At 35.1% G+C, this 20,263-nt stretch overlaps 1 protein-coding gene across 1 annotated transcript; it reads right to left on the reverse strand.

The window, feature by feature from the left end:
* Positions 1-1,756: 1,756 nt before the first annotated feature.
* On the reverse strand, positions 1,757-7,514 carry LOC141708495 (V-type proton ATPase subunit F-like). The gene is made up of 5 exons (XM_074512151.1): positions 7,384-7,514; positions 6,959-7,030; positions 6,081-6,162; positions 4,518-4,600; positions 1,757-2,167 (listed from the first exon to the last, which is right to left on the reverse strand). The coding sequence occupies exons 2-5, from the start codon at positions 7,019-7,021 to the stop codon at positions 2,003-2,005; spliced, it is 393 nt and encodes a 130-aa protein (XP_074368252.1). The 5' UTR covers positions 7,022-7,030; positions 7,384-7,514; the 3' UTR covers positions 1,757-2,002.
* Positions 7,515-20,263: the final 12,749 nt, after the last annotated feature.

The following is a 20,263-nucleotide window of genomic DNA, read 5'->3' on the forward strand; positions in this document are numbered from 1 at the left end:
AACCATGAGCTTTTTGCCAATAACATTTCATGGCAATACAATTCCTGAATTGCAAATGCATATTCACGGTCTAAAGCTACATTGTATCCCATATCCTTTAAGTTGCTTAGTTATAAATATAAGAGTTACTTACAGTTTGCAATCCCTATCTTTCATCTAAATTTAAACAGTATACCTACTTTGTAAAATACAATTTGCAGCCCCTAACTTTCAAAATCAAATATAACATGCATCCACTTCACAATTTTAAGTAATAAATTGGAATTGAAATGTTTAATATTAATAATTAAATTTTCAAATCAATAAAAATATTTATTTTAATGCATTTTTACATGAAAAAAATATAGTTAGTTTGTATCAGTAATACTCTAAATTAATCATAATGCTAAAATATTTAAAATATATTTATCAAGCAAAATATATGTTTATAGATATAATCATAAAATTTCTAAATATATCTATATTTTAACTATTTAAAAATTATATTGAGTAATAATTGGCATTAATATTATATTGGATAAAATATAAAATAATTGACATTAATATTATATTAAGTAAAATATAAAATAAATGACATTAATATTATAATGTTTTAAATTATAAAAATAATATTAAACACCTCAATTCCAATTTTATAACTGAAAATTATGAAGGGGATACATGTTGTATTTGATTTTGAAAGTTAAGGGTTGCAAACTGTATTTTACAAAGTAGGTATACGGTTTTAAATTTAAATGAAAGATAAGGGTTGCAAACTGTAATTAACTCTAAATATAACTCTTTTGCAATTTAATATCAATTTTTGTCTGCACAAGTAATATATAAGCTGATCACCTTAAAAGATTAAACTAGGCATGACACTGATTTCTTTGCAGAAAAAATACCCTCCTGTTGGGATGATAATTTCGAGTTTTGGGTCTTGTTCGCATTTATAAATGGGTGAATTTTCGGGTCGCTTTCCAGGTTTGTCTCTGTTGCAAATTGTGGGTATGTTTGGTTACTAGCTTATAAGCTACTTATGGATTATAAACTCGTAATAATTTATTGATAAGTGTTTATCGACCCAACTTATAAGTTTATAAGCTGATAAGTGGAAAGTTGGCAGTAACGTACTTTTTTCCAACTTATTTTCATTTTTTCACTTTTTTCTTAAGTTTTGATTTTAAAATATAAATTTTTAAATATTTTCTAATTTAAGATCCATGAACTAAGATAATTGTATTTAATAATTATTTATTTTAATTCATTTAAGTAAAAAAAACTTCTGACATATAAGTAAATTTATCCAAACACTTATAGAACTTATAAAGTAATTATCAACTTATCACTTATTTCGCACTTAATCATTTTTAAGTCATAAGTTACTTATTTTAAGATTTTCCAAACGGGCACTGTGTTGGGTTCCGCTTCGTATCTAATATTGCCTCCCCTGCCTCATGCCATAGTTAAGAACTCGCCAAAAAGATGGATATACTTTGAATTTTCATGGGAGTAATAACTCTAAATTTTCATTGCAACCACTTTTCATGTGATATATCTCCTAAAAAATTTGCAAGACAGGCTTGTAACTTGTCTAGTAAACTTTAAGTTAAAAAATATATTGATAGAAAAATATGTGGTGAAGACCTTGTCAATTTCCACGAACTTTGTAATGCTCACACATTGGCATTCCACACTGTTTAACACTCCAAACCGAATAACATGTGCTAATATTAGCTTAATATATCATTGGAAAGGTAATCTGGGACGAATCAAATGTATAACGTCTGAGCTTTTTTATTTACATCGAAGTTTGATGAGGTCACCCAACTTAAAAGTATGGCAAGAAAACTTGGCACTGGAACCTTGAAACTCAACAAGTACATATTATTCATGCAGCAAAGCCACACAGGATAATGAAATAAAATCGGGTTTAAGGTCCCAAAAACAACTCAAAACAAACACATTACTACAGATATTGGTTGGACTATTAAAAATATATTAACACAACGTAATAGAGATATTAACGCCTGTCAGATGCCACTGATTCAGAAGAGAAGAGATACTTCACTCGAGAAAGAACTGAATCATGCGCAGGATCATATGGATGATCCTTGGAAGGAATCTCCAAAATTGCTGGAATTGGTTTGTTGTAGCTATCAACCAGAAACCTAATCATGTTGGCAACCTGAGAATCAACAAGCATAAGTAAAAAGTTTATACAAAGAAAAATGCATCTAAGGTCAATCTTATATTGACACTTACGTGAGGTTAATTGGAACATTATATTCTATTTTGATTTTTCAATGATTTAACTGTGCGAAAGTAAAGATTATGCAAATTAGTTTTTTTTTTTGAGTTAATTGCACTTTGCAACCCCCACCTTTCATTTAAGATTAAAACAGTATACCTACTTTGCAAAATACAGTTTGCAACCCTTAACTTTCAATATCAACTACAACATGCATCCCTTGCGGTTATAAAATTGAAATTGAGATGTTAATATTAATAATTAAAATTTCAAATTAATTAAAAATATTTATTTTAATACATTTTTTACATGAAAAAAATTATAGCTATTTTCTATTAGTAATACTCTAAATTAATCATAATGCTAAATACTTAAAATATATTTATTAAGCAAAATATATGTTTATATATATAATAATAAAGTTTCTAAATATATCTATATTTTAAAATTTTAAAAATTATACTGAGTAATAAAATAATTGACATTAATATTGTTTTTATAATTTGAAATTCTAAATTTTAGTTTAATTTAAAAAAATTAAAATTATTATTTAAATATTTTGCTGAATTTCAATTTTACCGTCCACAATATAAATATTTTTAACAAAATGATTAAAGGGATGCATATTGTATTTGATGTCTAAAGTTAGTGGTTGCAAACTGTATTTTTGAAAGTAAGTATATAGTTTTGTTATTCAATGAAAGGTAGGGGTTGCAAAATGCAATTTACTCTCTTTTTTTTTTGCTAAATGTGCAAATTAGTTGATTATAATTGAAAATTGATTCAGTTATAACTTTACAATGCATGATCTGGCATCTTGCTAGTAGTACATATTTTGCACTGATTTAGGAGAATGTAGGGTCAGAGGTAATACAAGATGAACTACTTCTCTCGGTAACTTAACAAGGACATCACTTCAGATAGTGGGGTAATATGAACGATATATTAGCCTAGACCAATTGTAGACAGATGAACAGATGGACCGATGGACAAATTGCATATTTTATTTTTCTAAACAGATAATCCAGAATAGAAAATTATAAATAAATACATTTTTACTCGTGTTTTTCATCATAGAACCCATCTAATAACATAGCAGTTTTGACAATGCCTGGATATACATTGTTACACATATAGCATATTATTCAATAGGAATGATAAATGATATTTCTACTACCTACAATATTATGAAACTTGCTATGAACTACGTCAATTAATGCCACATGCTTTATAATCATCATATAGATAGAATTACAAAAACATGAGACAACCTTTATTTAAAGTAGTACATAAAAAGCCTTGTGTCTTTGTGTGATAAAAAATTGAAAAGTTTGAACCTTGAAGTATACAATTTCGGAAAGTATTATGTTACATCCTATACTTGTGTTGGTTCGATTTTAGGATTCTTAGAATTTCAGTTCAATCAAGGAGAGCATCCAAGTCTTTGCTCAATTTATTTCACGTATAGAGTCTTTTAACAACTTATCTGTTTATCTAAATTGATCCTCCTTTTTAGGAACTAAAGTCTAAAAATCATTCCTATTATTGCAAAGAATATTAGAGTATTGCATATGCTTTCGGATAATGTAAAAACATATGAAACTTTTCTGTAAACTAAAAAACAAGACAAATACACGGACTGAGAAGCCCAGGTGATAATAGAAAAAACCTGTAAGAAAATAACTACTCAGCCTTATAGTTAATAAAGCTTTTACTAAGATCAGAAGAGAGGAAATTTTTAAGAGATTGAAAGATTAGGAGAGTATTAAAGAGGATTGGGATAATTATATAAAAATAAAAAGTCAATCTAAAGCGAAGTTGAAGAGACAGACAAGGGAAATAATGATTCTAGTGAGACTGATTTGAGTAGATTTTCATCCAGTTCCTGGTATTGATCAATCTTTACAAGGTAAAAGGTAATTTTAGAAGTCCTATTTGAGCACTAAGCTTACAGTGAACCATATGCACAGAGAGCACAAATTCTGATCATATTAAACAAGCTTTTGCAACAAGCTACTACTACTAATAGTAATTCCATTTCCATAAAGAAGCACGCTTTAAGAGAAAGATACACCCAGAGTCCAGGAAAGATTAAAAGCATAAATTCGAAACGTGTGGTGCCACATTATCTCATTTTAAAATGAAAGTAAAATTTTACATTGTACTGTGAGACTGCGGCACGGCCTCACATTCCACAACTGTTCGAAATAAATTTCCACAGACACAAAAAGGCTGAGCATTGCAAATAAGTAAGAGAGATGAAAACACAATATGGTTATCAACTTACATATTGACTGACCAAGACTATCGCAATGTCCTCTCTTGCTGTAAACTCTTTGAATGAATCTTCAATTTGTTTGACAGTAGTTTCTGAAATCAAAAATTATACAAGACATAAGAAAGAAAGAAGACGTTTGCAAACTGAAATTTCTTCTTGCATTTATGATCCATTTTTTTAATGCTAAATTTGCATTCATGATCTTCAGGCCACCAAATCACCTTTTCCAAATATTTTAAAGACATCTTAAAAATCAATAATTTCTATTATAAAAGATCTTGATACAAGTTAATTCCTGTACGGTTCTAAACTGTCACCATAATAACATCAGATAAAGCATCTCCAAGGGGAGTAGCTAAAATAATACTCCCTCCGTCCCTCTCAATTCTTTACATTTGAGAGGGATGGTTCGGCACACATTTTAAGACTCCTATATAGTATAGTTCGATAAATTATTTTTTTTAAAAAAATTATTCTGAATAAAATTTCAATGTTTAAATTTTTATTTAGAAAAAGCAAATTTTAGAATAAGTTATGGAACTATACTTTATATACGCCTTAAGATGCGTGTCGAGCAGTGAAAAAGAAATGTAAAGAAACGAGGGGGACGAGGGTAGTATTAAATAATGGTTAGCTTAAATTTATCGAACTCGTAAGGAATTGTACTCTAATGATATTAGTTATAATAGTTAGCTATACTGTAAAAACAATATTTTATTATTATTTTAATTAATCTCATTGGAGCAATTTGGCGGGAGATGATGTGGAATGGGTAGAGCCCGTTCAAACTCTTACGATATAGAGGATCAAACTTGGATATGTAAAATTATAGTAACAAGAGTGTGCCCTTAGAGTGGTATAGATTTTAGAGGATAAGTAAAATTGGTACTATTTGAATGTCAACTGGAGTTCGTAGCTAAGAGGTCTCCATGGTTGAAGATGCTCACTGAACATAGATACAGAAAACATACACACACACACACACACACACACACATATATATATATATATATATATATATATATATCGGAGAGGTTAAGAAAAGTACAGTTGTACACAAATCACTTGTCCGAATCAGGATGCTACTCGAAAGAAGATTATTAGGAGGATATAGATGAAACAGAATGGATTAAGGAACGCACACAAAACCAATGAAGTCCATCAAGATCTAGATTAAGATACCCTATGCGTATACATGAATTAAGAGGCCAGCTGATGAGCAATAAAATATGGTTATACAATCTGCAAGGCTTAGCCTAGCAGATGCCCCTCTTCTCTTGGTAATAATTGGTCGAATATTCAAGCCTCCATGGAAGCATGAGCACGTGCACATGAGTAGAATTTCTGTAACTAACCATCCCTAAATATACATAAATATACCTCGAAGCATTATACCTAATGCATATTCGATCACAATGAGAAGATGAAATTATGTGAAGAGACAATTTCATTTAAAACTAACTTATGCCGCAAACACAATAAAATCACAGTCAAGTTATTATTTATTCAGAACATAGCATAATAGCAGGCAACCCAAAAATTATTAAAGCATTCAGCGTAGAGAAACAGTACTTGAGTCCACAATAAGGTAATTTGTTTTCCGCCTAATGTCAACATTTCCAACTCCAGCAAGTAGAAACCCAGTTATCGTGTCCTGCATAGAAAAGTTACTATCAAGTGATTAACTCCATACCAAAAGTTAGGAACATCTCATAATTAAAGCGCATTCTGCGAGCTAATACAAATCAACTCTAAATATATGCACTTAAAGACCAGAATTGATACTTATAACAACACACATTGCAGAGGATATATGCACAAACAACCTTGTGTCCTTGTCTCTCACGCATACACGTGTCTATATTGGAAGCAATACCAAAAATCACTTATGTAGCCCTTTACATTGACAAATTAAACCTCGAGTATGAACAAGTTGTGTGGAAATAAATCCCAGAGTACTTGGATAACTAACTCAGTGTCTAGAAAATTAGTGAATCTGTTAGTATGCTACACATCTGTCATAGGTAATTATCTTACTCAAAAGTTTCGTTCGAGTGGGTCACACTAGTTTCAGGAATGAAACAAAGTACTCACACTGGATCTTATGTTTATAATATAATGCTCTACTTTAATACTACTATTTGTTTGAAATAAGAAAGTGTAACTCGGACATAGCAGTCAATTTAATACATAGGACCATACGAGTGGAACTTAATCCCTATAAACACACAGACTAAGGCACGATTGCCACCAAAAGAAATGAACAAACTTCACCATGGTATACGAACAAATAAGCAACAAACTCATGTTCATAGGGTTACACATGTCCCCAAAAGCCACGAGATACTAATTAAATCTGATCCGCAAATCAGAAAAATAGGCATACAGCTAAAGTAATCAATTCTTTCTCATACATAAATATACAAAAATAAACATAAACAAGCACTGACCTCATCCGCAATCATTGCGATCAACGCAGAATTTTTAGACGGGATTTGACCTCTATTCGCCATTCAAACACCCTACAAAGGAGAAAAACACAGCTGAGCAACACATATCTGACAGAGTACTAGTTGTATACATACACACAAAAACAATGACATCACCTACAAATCAAAATGCTTTCGATACAGATAATTTATCACACGAATCAGGTGGTTCTGAAATCGCAGAACAATTCTACAAACACTAAGCTATTCTATATTATTGATTATCAAGTAGAGAAATATCAATAACAAAACCATAAATCGAAATATAACACACCTTTGCCCCCCAAAATAATTTCAATTGCGATAAACAATAAACTAAAACTAAAAAAAAAGGGTAATAATAATGAATAAAAAACTAATAAAGAAAATGAATATTATGTGCATACCTGGTACTACGCAGTGTTGGGATCGGGGGATGAGGTGCGGGGCAAGAAGAAAGGTAAGCTCGATTCAGTTGCAGTTTAGCGACAGCTCACCCCCCTTTCATACTTTATTTATTCTTAACCGATACTTGCAAAAATACTATTTTATTTCGAAAATAATTTGAAAAATATGAGGTTGTATTTTAGTTTGAATTATGCAATTATTTTAGCAGTTATAATTTATGTTAAATTTTAGGTTGTAAATGTGGTACTGAACGTAATTTTTGCATATATTTTTATAAATTTAAATTGTAAACGTGGATATAAATATGATTCCAAAGTTACATAACGTATTTTTGTAAATATTTTTAAAAGGTGTTAGTATTTTTATAAAAAAATTGTAAAATTTGAGTATTTATGAAAAACTCCATATTTTAATATTGTAATGATATTTGATTTTTTTCATGGAAATTCGAAGTGAAAATCTTATTCCTTTTAAATAGCTGATTTCTTTTTTTACAATAATAAATACTTATTTTGTACATCTTCAAAATTCATATATTTATAATTTCGACTACCCTATTCCCACTACCATCAATCATTGTTTCGATAAATATACAATGTCTTTTGGCCGATTTAGCAAAATTAACACCTATTAATATTATGTTTTTCAATATATCTTTTCAAAAACTTAATGATTTACTGTCAGAATTATAGATATCCAAGAAACTCCTCATCTCTATTCTAATATAATATATAATAAGGAATTTATCAAAAATACCACCATTTAGCAAAATATTTACAAAACTACGGACGCGGGTTGCATATGATGTTGCATATGAGGTTGGAACGATTGCATAAATGGTTGCATATGAGTTTGATCTGTATTTTTACAAATATTTTCTTCAACTTGAGTATTTATGAAAAAATCTATATATAATATTGCCTCCTAATGAGTTAATATGTTATTCTTCAACAATGTTCTTTATATGAACTCTTAATTATTTTTTTATTATTAAGTGGATGTTCAAGGAGAGATAAAGAGAAAGAGATTGGTTATTATAATATAGTATGTTATAATATACTATAATAATCAGAATGGGGTATAATTTGGTATTTTTTTTTTGGTTCGTTTGATTATCCTCATTTATGACCCTCAGATCTTTTTAATAAAGTGATCAGGACCGTTAGATTTAAATATTAAAGAATATACAGTACTCAAACTCCCAGGTTCGAACCCCGCCAAAAGCAAATATTTATATTATTTATATACTACTAAAACTTCTAAGTTCGAACTCCACCAACATATTATTATTTATACACTACCCAACATTCAGGTTTGAATCATGCCAACAATAAATTATTATTTGTAAATATACTAATAAGGTAATGATCCCAAAAGAAAATTTATTATAAATTTAAATAATATAAAAATATAATGAAAACCTGTGCATCGCACAAGTTGTAAACCTAGTATTATTCAAGAGTGGGAAAGAATCTCTTAAAAGTGAGGAGAGAGAAGAGACTTTATAAGGTGTATTCAATTGAGATTTTAAATGATTTTTTTGGATTTTGAAAATCTTAAGATATTCAATTTGGATTGTAAAAAATCGTTTAAAATCTGATGGTATTCAATAAGGATTGAAAAAAGTCTTTTAAAATTTGAGGGTGATATGGGCCTGAAACTAGCCAAAAAGCATAATTAACGTTGAATTAATTAAACCCGATATGGTCCAGTAATGAAGCCCGGATAATGAGGCCCAAAGCATTGATTATTTATTAATTTTGTAATTAATAAATAAGGTAAGATAACAGCTAATTAAGTATATCTCATAAAGGATAGAATCCTTCATTGAGTAGTCTCCAAGGCACCCAAACCAATAAGGAATCTGTTTCCTACTTATCAGGACTCCAAAGTCTACTCTAAAACAGAGACTTATTCATCAAGTCTCCTAACCCTAGTCCAATTCAAATACATCCAATATCTATATTAAGGGTCTCACCCCTCCATTCAGAACTACGTTTTGGCTTGTTTCTCTAAATTCACATAGATATGTAGGCATCTTGTGAAGGCAAATTTAAGTTACGAAACATAAGTGCAGCTATTAAAAGCCTTGATCTCACGAACCCTAGCAATAAATACCGCAATAATTATAAACTAATTTTTTATCCATAACATTTGGCGCTGTCTCTGGGAAAGCATAATAACAACCATGGTGAACACGCGGAGCAGAAACAACGACCCTGAAGGAATAACGACTGGGACGACCCAAACGATTTCATCAGTGGTGGAAATACCCCCACACTCAACCTACGCCTCCACCCAAGGACGAATCCCCCGACTCCTCAAGGGACGAATCCCCAATTTCAGCAGCTACATGCACCTGTGAACCCTCAACTCGTTGGGTATGAGTATTCAACAATTCTGACCACTAACCCCCTTACGAGATGCCCCTATACCCCGAGGTTGGAGGAAGTGGACACTCAAATCGGAGTGAAGCACATGGGCGGACGCCCCAATACATACGTGGTTTGGCTCCTATTCCGGAGGATTAAGAATTCTTTGGACCTTATGTGACGGCCTCAACCCCAGGTCAGGAGTTGACGTCACCAACAACATGAAACTACAATTATAATACAACTAACTTACTTTATTTTAATATAAACAACTCTCCACAAGATCTTTTCCAGGTTCAAGTCTAATTTAGGTTACACACTTATTACAAACCATCTTATTAAAAACAACCTGCCATGACTATTATTCTACAGCAACTCACAGACCTCACTTCGCCAGACACAACCTATGCAGAGGAGCTCGATACAGGAGGAATTGGAAACTGGCCCTTAACAAAACAGCAACATCTCCTAGGCATCTGCAATGCGAAAATATACAAACACACTTGCAAGAGTGAGCGATCAACCGCTTAGCAGTACCACTATATGAATACTAACTAAAACAGTTTATAATAAACAATTGTAGGTACAGAATTTACAACTGGTTAGTAGAAAACAAGTAAAACAAGTGTAAACAGACAAAACTGATAAACTGTTGAAACTGGATCTTTAATAGCTAGCATGCTCTCTAATCATTTTATTAATAGTACTGTGTAAATAGTAAGGTTAAATTTTAGCATGCTACTTCCATTTTCAAATCATTCGTCCCATCGCGGGACCTATAAAACTAATTGTTCTGTTACGGGAACCATAAAATCACTTGCTCAAATATAAAAGCATTGGATGATCCCTGGTGAGACAGCTGATCAGGCTATCTTATGAAACTTGTTCCGGAACTCAGAGACTAGCTAGGTCTCTGTAACGCTGGGCTGGTGGTTATAACAGGGTGCGCAACCACTTCGCCTCTTATGCTAACTTCCAGGCCGTTACGGGCCTTTTGCGCACACTCATCCAATTATCTGATCATTTTTATCCAGTTTTTCAAATCACTTACCTATCTCTTATCAAAACAATTATAACACAACACATTTTCCAAAACATTTTCATTTTATTCAGAACTTAGAGATAGGTATTTCAGAAGTTACTTTTCCCCCTAAACACAAGTTAGCAAAACCATTTAAAACCCAGGGAATATGTAACTTAATTCATTATGTTCCACTATGAGAATAAAACAACATTATATTCATATATGTTGAACCAAAAAGATATGGTCAGGGGTACTTGCCTTAATACGCTTTAACACTAATTTATGACTGGCTTTGCACTGACCAGGATGCTAAGGATTTCAACTGGAACCTACCGGAACCAAAATACCCTAAATTAGACGTCCGAATATGCTTGACTGTCCTCGCTAACAACCTACCCATAAGTTAACAAACCCGACTCGTAACATTCTCAATAAAATAATATATGTATCAATTAGGGTTCACGTCTTCAAAAGTCGGTTCAGTGTTCGTTTTCATAATATAGGTATATTTGTCCTTTTACGAAATTAGGGTTATCGGTTTCACAAAGTATTCCATCGCAACACATATCAGGTTTTGTACAAAATAGTTACATATAATCGATCAACGTTCCGATAGACACTGGGTACGTCCTCCTATTTCCGTAATTAAATTTTTCTAGAAATCGGACAGCACCTCATTTGATTATCAGCTAACCCGTCGAACATCCCGACGTCAAAACAATCACAACCACAATCAATCACAATTAAAACCCAACCACCGATTTCAGTCATCAATATCAGTCCAAAATTCTCAGTTACAAATTAAATACAATTATTAATTATTAGCCGTGTTTTTATGTTTTAATCGTATTTTATTCGCAATTCGTACCTTAAATCGTATTTTGTATTTTAAATTGTAGGACTCAGAAATATTCATCATAGTCCACCGTCGGCTCGCCGAAACTCATCGTCGACGGCGATAAAATTTACGGGTACCCGATTACTTTCGGGTTCCAACATAAATTTCATCGATTATTCAAATTATTTTCCGCACGAAAAATATATTTTAAATCATGAATGCTACTCGGGTAATTTCTGCAGAAAATAATAATTAAGAAAAATCAATTCGAATTAATCAAGACACAGCAGGGCAACGTAAAGCAACACAGATACACGCAACAGGAACACGGGCGCGTGCATCACACGCACGCCGGCCACCACACCGGAAAACGTACGGCGGTGGCCGGGAAATAAAAGAACACTAGAAACAGCAACGATTCCACCACACACACGAAGATACACACATATATATGTATATGCACAACCAGAAATTAATCGAAACCACAACAATCAGAAAAGATATGGCCGGGAAGAACATGGCGGCCGGGAAGCACGCCACCGCCGCCGCCTTACCGAACAGCCGGCGGCAATAGGGCGGCGAGGACAGGTACGGAAGCAAAAGAATCAGACAAGAAAAATAAATTACCAGGATGATTAATCGAGCGAAAGAAAAGGAAGAGAGGTGAGGAAAAACGAGAGAGAGAGAGAGGAGAGATTGAATTAGGACTAGTAAGAAAACTGTTTGGGGAAGTTTTTGTTTATAAGCTGTATTAATATTATTTATCCCCTGCAACCCTTTTCTGAAATACCCGCAAAAACACGAAACACGTATATTTAAACGGCAAATTACGAGTAAAATAATTTTAGAGTCAACCCAAATATTTATGGAAATATATTTTGAATAAAATCACCTCTAACCATGAAACAAATAACATAACGTCACCGCTAATTACACAAACGCTCCACGAACACCAATAATCACACATAATTAATAAAATATAAACAAAATAATATCCAACTGATAGAAGCCATATACATAATTTATTTATTTAATTATTTAGTAATCACACCTTTAAATATTATAAAAATGTACGAGTCGTTATATCCTTTTCCCCTTAAAAAGATTCTGTCCTCAGAATCTGATCTAACTAAACAAATGAGGATATTTGTCAAGTATATCTGACTCTAATTCCCAAGTGGACTCTTCTACTCGAGGATTCCGCCACAGTACTTTAACTATGGGAATAGACTTATTTCTAAGAACTCGCTCTTTACGATCTAGGATCTGGATCGGCCGTTCCTCGTAGGATAAATCTGGCTGAAGATTGATTGGTTCATATTCAATAACTTGATTTGAATCAGGGATATAACGCTTCAGCATGGACACATGGAATACATTGTGGATATGTTGTAATTGCGGTGGCAATGCCAATTCATAGGCAACCTTACCAACTTTCCTCAGTATTTCAAAAGGTCCGATATATCTAGGACTTAACTTGCCTTTCTGTCCAAATCTAACAAATCCTTTCCAGGGCGACACTTTTAGCAATACCAACGATCCTATTTCCATCTCCACGTCTTTTCGATGAAGGTCTGCGTTCTTTTCTGTCCATCTTGAGCTGCCTCTAACCTTTTTTGAATCAATATAATTGCGTCCTTAGTCTGTTGAACCAATTCAGGGCCTAATAATTTCTTTTCTCCTACTTCATCCTAATAAAGAGGGGACCTACACTTACGTCCATACAAGGCTTCGTAGGGCGGCATTCCTATACTGGCATGATAACTGTTATTATAAGAAAACTCAATCAGCGGCAAGTGCTCGTCCCAATTTCCTTTAAAATTCAAAGCACAGACCCTTAACATGTCTTCTATCATCTGAATGGTTCTTTCACTTTGGCCATCTATCTGGGGATGGTAGGCGGTACTCATTTTCAATTTAGTCCCTAAACATTCCTGGAATTTCATCCAAAATCTGGAATTAAATCTTAGATCTCGATCCGATACGATTGAAACAGGAACTCCATGCTTGGTAACAATTTCATCCAAATATAATTTAACTAGCCTGTCCAAAGAATACTTTTCATTAATCGGGAGAAAATGTGCAGACTTGGTCAACCTATCAGTAATTACCCAAATCGCATCATGGCTCGATTTTTTCTTTGGCAGTCCTACTACAAAATCCATCGTGATTTCCTCCCATTTCCACTGTGGAATCTCCAAAGGTTGCAACAATCCACTTGGTCTTTGATGTTCCGCCTTCACTGTCTGGCATACATGGTATTTGTTAACCCAACTTGCAATTTCCTTTTTCATTCCTGGCCACCAAAAGTTCATCTTTAAATCTTGATACATTTTAGTGCTCCCCGGGTGAATGGAAAATTTGGAATTATGAGCTTCCCGTAATATCTCATTCCTTAGTTCAGTTACATTGGGAATCCATATCCTCGAGGAAAACCTATACATACCCTTGCTATCCTTTTGTGTGCAAAGTTCTTCTCCAGTTAAACTCTCTAACTCTTGATCCATCATTTCTTCCTGACACTTCTGAATCTTGTCCATCAATTCTGGCTGAAAAGTGATCTCATACAATTGTCCTTGATTCCCTTCCATCACTCGAACCTCAATTTCCAGCTTCTCCAATTCCCTAGCCAGTTCCTCGGAAACTTTGATCGCATTCAACCTTTCCTTCCGGCTTAGGGCATCTACCACTACATTGTCCTTGCCTGGGTGGTAATTAATGGAGCAATCATAATCCTTAATCAGTTCTAGCCATCTCCGTTGTCGCATGTTCAGATCCTTCTGAGTAAATATATACTTTAAACTTTTGTGATCTGTATAAATTTTGCATTTTTCTCCGTATAAGTAATGTCTCCACAGCTTCAACGCGGACACGATTGCTGCTAATTCCAAATCATGCACTGGATACTTCTGCTCATGAGGCTTTAACTGTCTAGAAGCGTAGGCAATGATTTTATCATGTTGCATTAATACACAACCCAAACCTTTCAAGGAAGCGTCACTATAGATCACGAAGTTTCCTGTCTCATCTGGCAATGCTAATACTGGAGCTGTTACTAACCTCTTTTTCAATTCTTGGAAGCTTTCCTCGCACTTCTCTGTCCAATTAAACTTCTCATTCTTCCGGGTCAACTTGGTCAATGGAGTTGCAATCTTGGTGAAATCCTTTACGAATCTTCGATAATAACCTGCTAACCCAAGAAAGCTTCTGACTTCCGTCGGAGTCTTTGGTTGTTCCCACTTGGATACCGCTTCAATCTTTACAGGATCCAGTTTAATTCCATCTTTTCCTACTACATGACCTAAGAATTGAACTTCCTCCAACCAAAATTCGCACTTCGAAAACTTTGCGTACAACTGCTTTTCTCTTAGCCTTTGCAGGGAAATCTTCAAATGATTAGCATGATCTTCTCTAGTCTTCGAATAAATGAGGATGTCATCAATAAATACAGTCACAAACTTATCCAAGTATTCTTTATACACCCGATTCATTAAATCCATGAAGGCAGCTGGTGCATTGGTCAATCCAAACGACATTATTAAGAACTCATAATGTCCGTATCGGGTCTTGAATGCAGTCTTTGGTATGTCTTCAGGCTTGATCTTTAACTGATGGTATCCTGATCTCAAGTCAATCTTCGAGAAACAACACGCTCCCTTAAGTTGGTCAAACAGGTCATCTATCCTTGGCAGGGGATACTTGTTTTTAATGGTTAACTTGTTTAAATCCTGATAATCAATACACAATCTCATACTTCCATCCTTCTTCTTTACGAATAACACTGGAGCACCCCACGGAGATACACTTGGCCTAATCACGCCTTTGTCCAATAATTCCTGGAGTTGCTTAGCTAGTTCTTTCATTTCAACTGGAGCCGTGCGATAAGGAGCCTTTGAAACTGGTTCTGCTCCGGGAACTAAGTCTATGGAAAACTCAATTTCACGATCTGGTGGCAATCCGGGCAATTCATCTGGAAAAAAGTATGGGAATTCCCTTACTATGGGAATCTTGTCCAAGTCAAGTACTCCTTTTTCCATATCTATTACGTGTGCTAAGTAAGCTTCGCATCCTTGTCTTAACAATCTCTTTGTCTGGAATATCTAGAGAAATTTCTTTTCTTGCCTTTGTCCTTGATAAGTCACCTTAATATTATCCTCAGTAACCATCAGAATTTTCTTCTTCTTACAATCAATGTTAGCCTTATACTGGGACAACCAATCCATTCCTAAAATCACGTCGAACTCTCCTAGATCGAAGGGTATTAGATCAGCCGAAAAAGAGTATCCGTGGATTTCCAATTGACACTTAGGGAAAAACTGACTCACTGAAACTCTATCCTGATTGGCTACTTCTATAGTCAAAGGTTCATCCAAATCTTCTAACATTAAGTCCATCTTAACCACACAATTCCTTGATATAAAAGACTTAGATGCTCCTGAATCAAATAAAACTTTAACAGGTACGGAATTGAGAGAGAGCGTACCTGCCACTACGTCCGAGTCCTGAGCATTGGACCTTTTTGTCATTTTGAAAGTTCTGGCTTTAGCTGTGCTGGATGTCGGTCCTTGAGATGCAGTACCTTGAGTAGCTGTCTTACAATACCGAGCAACATGTCCCACCTTCCCACAGTTGTAGCAAGTAATTGCGGGTTTCTCTATATTGCATTCGGATGCGTAATGACCCTTTTGATGACATTTGAAGCACTGAACATCCCTTTTGCACGGGCCACTATGTCTTTTCCCACATACCATACAATCCCTTATGGAATTTGATGACTGAGCTGGAGTGGAGGCAACTGAGGTGGCAGCAGGCTTAGCCTGAGGAAAATTCTGTCTTCTAAATCTTTTATTTCTGTTCTGGCCAAACCTCTTCTGAAACCTCTGACTGGATCCCCCTGGATTCGTTTCACCAGTGATGCTTTCAGATTTCCGCTTTTTATCGCCCTTTTCCTTGGCAGCCAACTTCTGGTCACTTTCAATTACCAGTGCGGCCTGAACTACGGAGGGATATGTCTTGAGCTGCAAGGCTACAACCCCACTGCGAATTTCTGGCTTCAATCCCTGCTGGAACCTCTTCGCTTTCTGAGCTTCAGTATTCACATACACAGGCACTAATCGGGCCAATTCCGTAAACTTGGCCTCATATTCGGCTACACTCTTTTCATCCTGCTTCAATTCCAAAAACTCAACTTCTAACTGGTTCTGCAAACAGTCCGGAAAATATTTTTCCAAGAACAACTCTGTAAACCTGGCCCAAGTGACAGGGCCTTCTCCTTCTACGGCACGGGTGGATTCCCACCAATAATTCGCTTCACCCTTGAGAAAATAGCTCGCATAGTCTGATCTAAGATTATCACTTACTTGCGTGAGGGTGAAAGCTTTTTCTATTTCCTTTAGCCAAATTCTAGCAGCCACTGGGTCCACCTCACCCTTAAACTCTGGGGGCTTTACCGACTGAAAAGATTTAAAACTCACAGTTTGGTTCACTTCTCTTTGCTGAGGTTGCTGCTGAATTTGTAGCTGTTGCTGTTGAATTTGTTGTTGCTACTGCTGTATGAACTGTTGTTGTTGTTGTTGTTGTAGAAATTGTTGTTGTTGCTACTGAAATTGTTCTTGCCGCTGAGCCATTTGATTAGACTGTTGGCGCAGCAAATCTAGCAACTCACCCATAACTGGGCCCCCTTCAGTAGCTCTGCTAGAGGAATTGGATGGGATATTCTTCTTGGGCGGCATTCTCCTGAAACATAGCAAATGATTTTTAGTTTAAAAGAATTGCCCCCGGGTAGCAACATTTTCATGTGCCAAGAAAATACTGCCGCAATAAAATATTCCCACCCTCATTGAGTTGGGGTCCGACTGTAATGAGTGGCTAGATTTAACAAAATCAGCAACAATTGCAACAATAAAATAACAACAGTAATAACAACACGACACTAGCAGCATGCAACAATACCTATAATATAACACTGACTAAATTCGCATGGTCGGACTCGTTCTCGAGGAAAAACTATCTAGGAATCCTTATCGGCCATTACCAATGGCATCTGAACCAGGGAAACACACTAAAGATCAGGGTAGTTCCAAAATCCTCAAATTATGCCAGGGTTACGCCTTCGAACCCTCGACTAGACTCTTAAACTTGCTCCTCTAGATGTGAGTTGCTGATTCACTCCCTATATACCAATATTACCCCTTTCCAACTCTACTCCTAACCTAAATCAGGGACTCAAACCTGTAGTTCTGATACCAACCTGTGACGGCCTCAACCCCAGGTCAGGAGTTGACGTCACCAACAACATGACACTACAATTATAATACAACTAACTTACTTTATTTTAATATAAACAACTCTCCACAAGATCTTTTCCAGGTTCAAGTCTAATTTAGGTTACATACTTATTACAAACCATCTTATTAAAAACAACCTGCCATGACTATTATTCTACAGCAACTCACAGACCTCACTTCGCCAGACACAACCTATGCAGAGGAGCTCGACACAGGAAGAATTGGAAACTGGCCCTTAGCAAAACAATAACATCTCCTAGGCATCTGCAATGCGAAAATATACAAACACACTTGCAAGAGTGAGCGATCAACCGCTCAGCAGTACCACTATATGAATACTAACTAAAACAGTTTATAATAAACAATTGTAGGTACAGAATTTACAACTGGTTAGTAGAAAACAAGTAAAACAAGTGTAAACAGACAAAACTGATAAACTGTTGAAACTGGATCTTTAATAGCTAGCATGCTCTCTAATCATTTTATTAATAGTGCTGTGTAAATAGTAAGGTTAAATTTTAGCATGCTACTTCCATTTTCAAATCATTCATCCCATCGCGGGACCTATAAAACTAATTGTTCCGTTACGGGAACCATAAAATCACTTGCTCAAATATAAAAGCATTGGCATTGGATAATCCCTGGTGAGACAGCTGATCAGGCTATCTTATGAAACTTGTTCCGGAACTCAGAGACTAGCTGGGTCTCTGTCACGCTGGGTTGGTGGTTATAACAGGGTGTGCAACCACTTCGCCTCTTACGCTAACTTCCAGGCCGTTACGGGCCTTCTGCGCACACTCATCCAATTATCTGATCATTTTTATCCAGTTTTCCAAATCACTTACCTATCTCTTATCAAAACAATTATAACACAGCACATTTTCCAAAACATTTTCATTTTATTCAGAACTTAGAGATAGGTATTTCAGAAGTTACTTTTCCCCCAAAACACAAGTTAGCAAAACCATTTAAAACTCAGGGAATACGTAACTTAATTCATTCTGTTCCACTATGAGAATAAAACAACATTATATTCATATATGTTGAACCATAAAGATATGGTCAGGGGTACTTGCCTTAATACGCTTTAACACTAATTTATGACTGGCTTTGCACTGACCGGGATGCTAAGGATTTCAACTGGAACCTACAGGAACCAAAATACCCTAAATTAGACGTCCGAATATGCTTGACTGTCCTCGCTAACAACCTACCCATACGTTAACAAACCCGACTCGTAACATTCTCAATATAATAATATACATATCAATTAGGGTTCACGTCTTCAAGTCGGTTCAGTGTTCGTTTTCATAATATAGGTATATTTATCCTTTTACGAAATTAGGGTTATCGGTTTTACAAAGTATTCCATCGCAACACATAATCAGGTTTTGTACAAAATAGTTACATATAATCGATCAACGTTCCGATAGCCACTGGGTACGTCCTCCTATTTCCGTAATTAAATTTTTTCGGAAATCGGGCAGCACCTCCTTTGATTATCAGCTAACCCGTCGAACATCCCGACGTCAAAACAATCACAACCACAATCAATCACAATTAAAACCCAACCACCGATTTCAGTCATCAATATCAGTCCAAAATTCTCAGTTACCAACTAAATACAATTATTAATTATTAGCCGTGTTTTTATGTTTTAATCGTATTTTATTCGCAATTCGCACCTTAAATCGTATTTTATATTTTAAATTGTAGGACTCATAAATATTCATCATAGTCCACCGTCGGCTCGCCGAAGCTCATCGCCGACGGCGATAAAATTTACGGGTACCCGATTACTTTCGGGTTCCAACATAAATTTCATCGATTCATCAAATTATTTTCCGCACGAAAAATATATTTTAAATCACGAATGCTACTCGGGTAATTTCTGTAGAAAATAATAATTAAGAAAAATCAATTCGAATTAACCAAGACACAGCAGGGCAACGTAAAGCAACACAGATACACGCAACAGGAACACGGGCGCGTGCATCACACGCACGTCGGCCACCACGCCGGAAAACGTACGGCGGCGGCCGGGAAATAAAAGAACACTAGAAACGGCAACGATTCCACCACACACACGAAGATACACACATATATATGTATATGCACAACCAGAAATTAATCGAAACCACAACAATCAGAACATATATGGCCGGGAAGAACAGGGCGGCCGGGAAGCACGCCACCGCCGCCGCGTTACCGAACAGCCGGCGGCAATAGGGCGGCGAGGACAGGTACGGAAGCAAAAGAATCAGACAAGAAAAAGAAATTACCAGGATGATTAATCGAGCGAAAGAAAAGGAAGAGAGGTGAGGAAAAACGAGAGAGAGAGAGGAGAGATTGAATTAG

Source organism: Apium graveolens, chromosome 2, assembly GCF_009905375.1.
Source record: "Apium graveolens cultivar Ventura chromosome 2, ASM990537v1, whole genome shotgun sequence".
In the NCBI taxonomy this organism is placed as follows: Eukaryota; Viridiplantae; Streptophyta; class Magnoliopsida; order Apiales; family Apiaceae; genus Apium; species Apium graveolens.

Coding starts and splice junctions, on each gene's coding strand:
- LOC141708495 (XM_074512151.1), bottom strand. CDS start 7,021: ATGGCGAATAGAGGTCAAATCCCGTCTAAAAATTCTGCGTTGATCGCA. Junction 6,163..6,958: donor TCGCAATGATTGCGGATGAG/GTCAGTGCTTGT, acceptor TTTTCTATGCAG/GACACGATAACTGGGTTTCT. Junction 4,601..6,080: donor TTACCTTATTGTGGACTCAA/GTACTGTTTCTC, acceptor TTTTGATTTCAG/AAACTACTGTCAAACAAATT.